The sequence below is a fragment of the Mustela nigripes genome, chromosome 13 (genome assembly GCF_022355385.1).
Source record: "Mustela nigripes isolate SB6536 chromosome 13, MUSNIG.SB6536, whole genome shotgun sequence".
NCBI classification, from domain to species: domain Eukaryota; kingdom Metazoa; phylum Chordata; class Mammalia; order Carnivora; family Mustelidae; genus Mustela; species Mustela nigripes.
Window position 1 is genome coordinate 17,570,345 of NC_081569.1, and position 9,709 is coordinate 17,580,053.

Genomic DNA, 9,709 nt, shown 5'->3' on the forward strand with positions numbered 1-9,709 from the left:
GCAGATATTTTTAACAGATCACACCTGGAAACTAGACCTGCTTGAGGCCTGTTTGTCTTTGCCCTTAGTGAATTAACACCAAATTTATATTTACTTTAAATTGGAAAATTGATTGCTTTTTGGAAGCATTATATGTAACATCTTCACAGATGTGTTAGACATCAGTATTCCAAGAAGCCCACTGCATCCACTCAGTGTGGGGTTGGATTCATTGTCAGCCCATGTTCCATAAACCACACTGTATGCCTACAGAAAAATCTCAGTACAACTGAGAGACCACAGTAAGTCCCTAGAGACCAGCCTCTTTATTTCTTCTGGGAAATACAGCATCCTATACAATGTGTTTAACCATTTGAACCTTGTTAGATAAATGACAAGAAACTAAGGAAAAGGTTTCTAAAATATATTGGTTAGATAGCCTTAGGGGAGGCCACAGAAAGTTGTAACAGTGTCATTAGCGAAATGAAATAAATCGTTTCAATCTAGGAGAAAATGCAGCAATTCCATAAATACTTTCCTACTTACTTTGCCATGTTAATCACTCTGAATGCTAAAAACATAATTAAAGAGAGAAACAGGGTTATACAGATACACAGCGTACAAAGGCTAGATCATGCAGTTCTAGGAAAGGACATAAAACTTGACCAAATAAGCTATAAGCAACAAGAAAGGGTCAGAAAAAGTGAAGCAGCTAAAAAAGCAAGCCTACCAAACAAATCTTGGATAAATTCTGCTGGCATCTTTGGCTCTAGTAGGTCTTAAAATGTGCTTGGGGGGGGGGGGGGAGGGGGGGGGGGGGGGGGGGGGACATCTGGGTGGCTCAGTTACCTGAGCATCTGACTTTTTTTTTTTTTTTTTTAAAGATTTTATTTATTTGAGAGAAAGACAGAAAGCACAAGCCAGGGGGAAGGGTAGAGGGAAAGGAAGAAGCGGATCCCCGCTGGGGCTCGATCCCAAGACCCTGGGATCATGACCTGCGCTGAAGGTAGGGCCCTAACTGACTGAGCCACCCAGGTGCCCCTAAGCATCTGGCTCCTGATCTCAGCCCAGTTCTTGATCTCAGGATTTTGAGTTCAAGCCCCCCACATTGGTCTCCACACTGGGTGTGGAGCCTACTTAAAAAAAATAAATAAATAAAAGTTTCCGAAATTCAGTTTGGAGGGGCAGGGAGAGAAGTACTTTGCAGAGAGGGAACTGCTCCAACACGTGAGATTCCTAACCCTCACTTTTCATGATCTCAAGGTTCAGAATTGAAAGTACTCCCACCTGCCTTCCATCTCTGGTTAGATTGGAGAGTCCCTTCCGGCTACAAGAGGCCTCTCCAAACCACCTCTGGGGGGTCAGGAAGGGGCAGCAATGGCCTCCACCCTTCAGGGCATTGCTCTGTTCCTCCGAGCACGCAGGAGCCGAGGGACAGATGGCACCTTCACCTGCGGGGTTTCTTACTTTGCAGCCATACTGAAGAGCGAGCTTGTTGAGGCTGTCCTCCTGGGCCAGCTCCCGCTGCAGCAGCACCACGTCCCCTGCTCCTGGCTGGTGAGGGTGGTGGGCACCCTTCTTCTGGCGCTCCTTGCCCCGGGGCCGCAGAGCCACGCCGTGGGACTCTTCCTCAGAGGAGTCCCCCGAGTCCCCACCACCATTCTCAAACATGTAAACGTGGCTGGTTGGAGTCCTACAGACAATGGCTGGGCCTTGGAAGGTCTTGGTTAACACTTCCTTCTGCCTCATTTTCTTAACTGAAAACCAAACCCCATGGTTAATTCCACATAAGGCACATTCATTCCTCTGCGGCTACATTAAAGAGAAGTGTCTTGTTAGAGATTACGCTTTTCCCTGATCATTGCAGAGACACCATCAGTACAAAAAACAATGTGTCATACACTGAGATGGGTTGAGAGGGAGGGGTGTAAAAAATAGCTTTTCCCCTTAACTGCATCCCCTTTGCATAGAGAACGAAAGAATCCTTCCTTTCCCCCTTATTTGGGGGTGGTGTCCCCCAAAACCCACGCAGATAAAGAAATTTCTCTTTTTGGTCTCAGGGGTAAAGACGCTGCTGGGACCCTTGCAATGAGAGCGAAGGGCTGTTCCAGCTTCCTTGCTTTGAGGATCCTAACTCGGAACTTTTGTACAGAACAATTCTGGTTCACTACTTCACACACTCCAGAGTCCCCTCGCCAAGAAGGTCAAGACAAAGGGCACTTGCTTATGAGAACTAGGAGAATAAAAGACTTTGATTTCCAATACCGAAGGCTTGAATTACGTAGTATGTGGGCCAAGATGGGCAGAAAATTCCTGTCGAACTACGAAATTCGTCCAGTTTCTCACAGCAGCCCTTGCCTTCATTACATCCCACGCCTGGTTTTATTTTCACCCCCCGCCCAGTGCAAAAGCCACGCCGGAGCGGTCCGAGCGAGGTCCCAGAAACGAGAGCTCAAATGCGGTGAATGACAGCTTCCGACCTGCCGGCGTGGGGCCCTTCGGAGCCCAGGGGAGCGGCGCCTTCGGGGACAGCTAGGGCCCCCCGGCGCGACCGTGCCGCCCACCGCCTCCTGCCCGCGCCCTACGGACCCGCCGGCCCGGAGGAGGGAGGCGGCGGCTCCCAAAATGAGCTCAAGAGCTCAAGGCCCGCCAGGGACCCCGGCGGCTCCAAGGCCTCAGTTTCCCTCTGAGCCCTTTCCGTGCAAGGAGGGCGGTCCCCACACAGGCGCTGACGAAAAAAAAAACGGGGCGCGGCCCGCTCCTGGGCTTAGATGGGCGGGACCCCAACATTCCACACAGGCACGACCTCCAACCTCTGCCCTCCACCCCAACCACCTCCGGCCAGCCGCAGACTGTGGCGGTCGCCGCCCCTCCGGAAGCAGGAGGGCGGCCCACCCCCCTGAGCCGCGGCGCCGCTGAGGGCCCGCGCGCTTCCCCTTCCAGGACCGCGGCCCCTCCTGCCAGCCCCGGTACCTCAGCGCCCCGGATCCTCCGAGACTCGCCGCCGCCGCCGCGCCTGCTGATTGGGCCCGAAAATCAGCAGGTCTCCAGGGGGCGGGGACAGCGAGGCAGCCAATGAAATCAGCGCTGGGGCGCTCTGGAATGAGCCGGGCTGTGCCAAGGTCAGTGCAGGAAACGCGGCTGGGGGGCGGGGCCGGGGAGGGGCGGGGCCGGGGAGGGGCTCCAGCTCCCCGACCGCTCCTCCCTTCGCCCCGCCCCCCGGCCTGCCACCGAGGCACCAGCTCGTCCCAGCTGCAGTTTTCGCTTCGGCTGTAGGCTTACCGCTGATTCCCAGCTTTCTGCGGAATCTCAGCTTTCTCGCCTGTACAAGAGGCCTTTAGCCCCGCCCTCTGTGTCAATTGTGTAACGAGGGGGCAGATTCCTGGGAGAGTGGGGGCTACCTGCTGAGGCGTCCCGCTGGGACCCAGGGTTCTCCACATCCTGAGCCCTTACCACCGCAGGATGAGTTTGTTCCTCTCCGCACACGAAGATGGAAAAATTCCCCAGTGTAAACCATGGAACCACGACAACACGGACCACAAGCAACACAATTCACCCAACGTCGATGGCGGGGGACTCCTTAAGCTTAATAGTGGTGGGGGAACACTCTAACGCAGTAAAGTACAAAGGTTTAAAAGGACCACGCCCCCAAAGAAACGAAAATTAAAAAGCAAACCGTAACCAGGGGAAAATAAATGCAACAAACACCGCAAAAGATTAAAATCCTTAATTGAGACAAACCTCATCGAATTAATGAGAAAGTCACTAACAGCCCAGTGGGTGGGGCGCATGAGCTGACAATCCACCAAAGTATGCAAATGGTTAATGGGGGGGGGTGGAATGACACCTCAGTAGTTATCAAATTAAACCACAAAGCAAAAAGATTAAAACAGTAAGATCTCTCCCTTTTATGGCTTTCCATCCTACTTAAAAGTTGAATTCTTTATCTTGGCTGACAAAGGCCAGGGCATTCTCTGCCATTTACTCACTCCTTTTATCCACTTTCCCCTTTTCTCTGGCTTTTGAACACCCAGCTCTCCCACACCTGGCCCTTCATAGGAACATACTTCTCTCAGCTGCTGGCATGGCTGGACCTTCTGACCTCCAGGCCTCAGAGAAGTCCCTTTCTCAGTCCATATACCTAGATGTTCCCTCCATGCTTTGTCAGGACATTCTGTTTCTTCTTCTCACTTCTTATTTGATGGACTTGTTTTATTGCCAGAATCCACCTGTCCCTAATTATCATCTGTTTTGCTCACCACAACCTCTGTCCAATTCAAAGCCTATACTCGGTAAATAGTGGCTCAACAGGCAAGACATTAAGTGACCTGACCCAGGGTACAGAGGAAGTGGCAGCATTAAAGTTCAAATCCTAATATGTCTGACTCCAAAAGCCCATCTGTCAGCCACAGCTGTCCTCCTGGACCAAAGGGCTTGGTCATGACCTGGTGTATTTGACAAGTCTAGGCATCAGAATTTAAGAACGTGATTAAAAGGGAGAGGAGTCAGATCAGAATCTGCAAAGCTGAATTAATTTTTGATTAATTAGCCACTCTCTGATCTTTCATTCAGCATGTCCAATAAAAAACCAATCCAGATTAAGGAGAGATTTTATTCAAAAAGATTATTGCAGGGGAAGAAAAAGATTTGCCATGAGGAGAACCCTCTCTGACTATGAGGTCTGCAAGTACCTTAAGAGTTGGGCTCAGGGGCACCTGGGTGGCTCAGTGGGTTAAGCCTCTGCCTCCGGCTCAGGTCATGATCTCAGGGTCCTGGGATAGAACCCCGAATCAGGCTCTCTGCTCTGCGGGGAGCCTGCTTCGCCCTCTCTCTCTGCCTGCCTCTCTGCCTACTTGTGATCTCTCTCTCTCTCTCTCTCTCTCTGTGAAATAAATAAACAAATACATATATTTATATTTAAAGAGTTGGGCAGAAAGGGCTTTTCTTTCATAGAGAGGAGTAAGTAAGGCTAAAAAGAACCAGGTGTGGGGAAATAGGACAAAAGGGTGGCAGAATTGGATAACAGATACGAGAACGTTCTACCGAGGCCAGCCTATTCTCAAGAGGGACTGTATGTTGCCTCAGGCTGAGGCTGGACTGAAGTCCATTCAGGGGCCTAGATGAAGGAGAGCAGCTCCGTGGAATGCTGGTTAACAAGCATTTTGTTCTGATTGATCAGTGGGGCAAGAGGCTCAGCTAACCATTCATGAGGCAGAGAAAGAGAATTTCGAAGGTTTGTGTCTGGCCTTGTCATAGGTAAACAAGGAGGGCATCCCTGAGTCTCATTTAAGCCATACAGGGAAGGAAGGGGGGTTCTTTGCAATAAGTCATTTTCCAGAACAGAGTGGATGGGTAGGGATGGGGAGGTCTTTTTTTTTTTTTTCCCAAAGATTTTATTTATTTAACAGAGAGATCACAAGTAGGCAAAGAGGCAGGCAGAGAGAGAGGCTTTAGCCCCCTGAGCCACCCAGGTGCCCGGGGATGGGGAAGTCTTAACCCTCACTGTTTTCCAGGAACACAGGGCATCAGTAAATCTTGACATTGTCAAGTTTCTGTCTATGGGTCTACCTCCACATGTCAAGAATTGGAGAACAGCAGCAAGCGCTCATGGGGTTTACACTCCTGAAGAGGAGCCAAGACAAGTACAGACACAGAAAGGGCATTACAGATTATGCTAGATGTGGGGAAAATAACAACTAGGACATTATCTGTTAACAAAAATTATCCGTGGGGCGCCTGGGTGGCTCAGTGGGTTAAAGCCTCTGTCTTCGGCTCAGGTTGCAATCCCAGGGTCCTGAGATCGAGCCCCATATCGGGCTCTCTGCTCAGCAGGGAGCCTGTTTCCCTTCCTTTCTCTCTGCCTGCCTCTCTGCCTACTTGCAATCTCTGTCAAATAAATAAATAAAAACCTTTAAAAATATTATCCAAACTTCATAAAGGCAAAAGGATTGGTTGTATGTTCTTTCAGTATTATGCTGGAGCTTGGTTAACAAGCCCATCTAAGGAAAATCTGATTCTCTAAGCAGCAGTTCTCAAAATGTGATCTGGGAGTCCTGGGGAGCCCTGAGTCCTTTTCATTGGGTCTGTTAGGTCAAATCTATCTTCATACCAGTGCCAACATCATTTTCCTTTTCCACTTCATTCTCTCTTGATAGACATAAGTTAGGTAACATAGATGAAGTCTATATAGGGTACAAGGCAACACAATACTCCTGGAAGATAGGTATTGTCATAATCCCCAAATTGCAGACAGAAAAACTGAGTGTAACAGAAATTTCAAGATGCTTACCCAATATCCATTTGAAACTTTCACTTTGGAAAAGAACCCCAATATTATCTGGGGCAGCAATGTGCCAAGCTGAGACTATACTTCCCAGTCTTCCTTGCAATGGGGTGTATCCCTGTGAATAAGTTCCCGACAATATAAGAGGAAAATGTCGGTGGAACTTAAAAAATGTTTAAAAGGCAGACATCTGGAAAAGCTCTATAAAATATGTGTGTGTTCTGCTTATCCTCCCTCCTGATGCATGGAATGAAGATGTGATGGCTAGAGCACCTGCAACTCCTCTTGGACATGAGGCAGCCTTGGAGGTGGAATCCAAGCGCTAAGGATGGCAAAGCAGAAAGATGGAAAGTGAGCAGAGAAGAATTAAATGTCCCCATTATTTAACAGGTTGAGATTCCTGTTAGTAGCAGCTATTGTAATTCCTAACTTAGATACCTGGGCACAGAGATTAAATTATTTGTCCTCGATGCCATAGCTAGTCAGTATAACAGGCAGAATCCAACCTCAGACAGACGACAAAAGCCCACAGTCTTATAAAAGCCCCTGAGTAGAGCTCAGCTTTGCTTTCTCCACTGGCCCTGCTCAGCCAGGACACCCGCTAAAACTTGGTGAACAGTTCCTTCAGAAACATATCCTAGTTTTCTCTCCAGGCTATTGGCTAGGCTGGCTGAGATGCAGTTCCTTGGGCTCAGGTGAGGTCAGAGAGGTGTTTGAGCAACATGACTCAATCTCTGAAGAATGTCAGAGTCACATCCGCCAAGGACAGTCCCATCGCTTCAGTGCTGAGAAAGCTGCCATCAATCCTCCACAAGCCGACAAGCCTACTTAGAGGCTCCTCTGACTCCCACCAAACCTAGAGCAGCCCCTGTGTCCCCACTAAATTCATATGTTGAAATCCTAACCCCTAATGTGACAGAGGGGCTACAAGGAGGTGATTAAGGTTAAGTGAGGTCATAAGGGTGCAGTCCTGGTCCAATAGAATTAGTGTCCTTTCAAGAAGTAGAAGAAGTGACAGCAGAGGGCTTGCTTTCACTCTCTCTCTTTCCCTGCTCAGCCTCAGAGGAAAGACCATGTGAAGATGCCGTGAAAAGGTGGCCATCTGGAAGTCTTCTGGGCCATGGTCACCTCCTGTATGGTATTGTTCCCTATACCTGAGATGGCCCTACATCCCTTCTGCCTGGAACATTTTCAGTCTATGTCTCTTGTCTTGGCACAACTATTAGGAACATGCCTTCCCTTTCCACAGTTTGGACACATCCTCTACCTCTCTGTGGCAGTTTGCAAGGCAAAGGCTCCCTGCCCACACCTTGGCAAATGCTGCTAGTTAATCACAGAGGCCAAGACAGTTGTTAGACCTCTGTGTGGAGTTACCCAACGCAGCTCTAGTTGTTCATGGGAGTGTGGTAGGGGAAAAAGAAAAAAAAAAGGCTTAAAAAATATATTGCATTTAGCACAGGAAAAAACAATCATTAAGAAGTTAAAGAGCATAGAACAAACTGGGCAAAAATTTTGCTATCTTTGATATGTTAATATCCTTAATATATAAAAGGCATTCAGACCTCAATAAGAAAAGAGAGAGAGAGAGAGAGAGAGAAACCCAAACACTCCATAGAAAAATTGGCTGGAGGGTGCATGGGTGACTCAGTGGGTTAAGCGTCTGCTTTCCGATCAGGTCATGATCCCAGGGTCCTGGATGGAGTCCCGCATCAGGCTCTCTGCTCAGCGGGGAGCCTGCTTTCCCCACCTCCGCCTCTCTGCCTACTTGTGATCTCTGTCTGTCAAATAAATAAAATCTTAAAAAAAAAAAAAGAAAGAAAGATAAAAGAAAAATTGGCCAAATGATGCAAACAATTCATTAGAGAAATGCATATAGAAAAAAGGTATTAGCTTGACAGATGGTCAAATCAATGGAAATTCTGATAAATTCAATAGCTGTAAGAAGCTGGAAAAAGTCAGCTCTGAAAAGATTATACGGCATGTGTTGCACAGGTGGGGAAAGGGTACTGTCAGGCCTTGTTGGTGGGAGTTTCAATTGGGGCATTTGTAACATTATGTAGCAATAACATTTACATTGCGTATGTGCTTTGATCGTGTCTCCCACGGTTAGGAATTTCCCAAAGAAATAAGTAGGACATGTAACAAGATTTGTTTCAAGGCTGTTCTTAATTGTGAGAGATAGAAAAACCCCCACAATGTCCAACAAGAGGGGATTCAGTGGAATTCATATAGCTCATTTATGAAATAAAATAAAGCCCGCTTGTGTAAAATGCATATTCACATGAAAGGATATTTAAGAATGACAAGCAGTGTTTTAAAAATCCCTAGAAATCAGGGGTGCCTGGGTGGCTCAGGCATTAAGCGTCTGCCTTAGGCTCAGGTCATGATCCAGGGTCCCGGGCAAGCCCCCGCATCTGGCTCTCCGCTCAGCGGGAAGCCTGCTTCTCCCTCTCCCACTTCCCCCACTTCCCTCTCTCGCTGTGTCTTTCTGTCAAATAAATAAATGAATTCTTAAAAATCTCTAGAAATCAGAGAAAGGGCTGTGTATCACCCCACACACATCTAAGGTTGAAAGGCAGAAGGCTCATAATGGTTTTTCCTGGGGGGCTTAACTGCCTTATTTATGTGTGCTTCCTTTTTTATTTTTATTTTAAAAAATATTTTATTTATTTGTCAGAGAGCGAGAGGGAGTACAAGCAGGGGGTTGTCAAGCAGAGAGCCCAATGCGGGGCTCCATCCCAGGACTGTGAGATCATGACCTGAGCGGAAGGCAGAGGCTTCAACCAACTGAGCCACCCGGGCTCTCCTGTGCTTCCGTTTCTGAGCTTGTCTCTCCCACACACATTTTTTCCAGTTATGAGGCGGTGGCATGGGGACAGTGGTTAACGTCACAGATGCTGGGGCCAACTGTCTAACTGTTGCAGCCAAATGCTCTGCCCCTGAACTAGACCCCCTCCAATGTCCAGCTCAGAATCCAGCCCTTAGGACCTGTAGGAAAATTCCACCACCTTTGCGAGCCTCAGTTTTCTGGTCTATGAGACGACATCTAAAATTGGTCCTGCTATTCGCCAGGTGCTTGGCATACAGTGAACATTCGGGGAACATGGTTTTGACAGAGGAAACCATAAAGGGATAAAAGTCCATTTTTTCTTTAAATTATGCATTCCCACCCTAACTTGGGTCGCTGGAGGCAGTTCGTGAGGCTCAGATCTGCTCTGATTTAGGGACAGGTTTCTCAAATGAATTTTAAGCTCATTGGTTGGGGGTTTTATTTGTGTCAGAGTCAGTTTTCCCCTGGGGCAAACTATGAGGAGTTGCCCGAGAAGAGGAGCCTGATGAACCAGGCAAGCTGTCCTGGGCAGCAACAGCAGGGTCCACTGCCCTTCAGACCCGCTCAGTGGCTGGCCCACGGTCCCAGGTGATCCCCGTGGTGCTCACAGGTCATCC

At 48.3% G+C, this 9,709-nt stretch overlaps 1 protein-coding gene across 2 annotated transcripts; it reads right to left on the reverse strand.

Moving 5' to 3' along the window:
* Positions 1–523: 523 nt before the first annotated feature.
* Positions 524–3,059, reverse strand: LYSMD4 (LysM domain containing 4). Of its 2 annotated transcripts, none has more exons than XM_059418482.1 (3): positions 2,953–3,059; positions 1,447–1,736; positions 524–550 (listed from the first exon to the last, which is right to left on the reverse strand). In XM_059418482.1, the coding sequence occupies exons 2-3, from the start codon at positions 1,726–1,728 to the stop codon at positions 539–541; spliced, it is 294 nt and encodes a 97-aa protein (XP_059274465.1). In that variant the 5' UTR covers positions 1,729–1,736; positions 2,953–3,059; the 3' UTR covers positions 524–538. The 2 variants fall into 2 exon arrangements, with proteins under 2 accessions (XP_059274465.1, XP_059274466.1); XM_059418483.1 differs by lacking the exon at positions 2,953–3,059 and adding an exon at positions 2,245–2,942.
* Between the last annotated feature and the right edge of the window lie 6,650 nt (positions 3,060–9,709).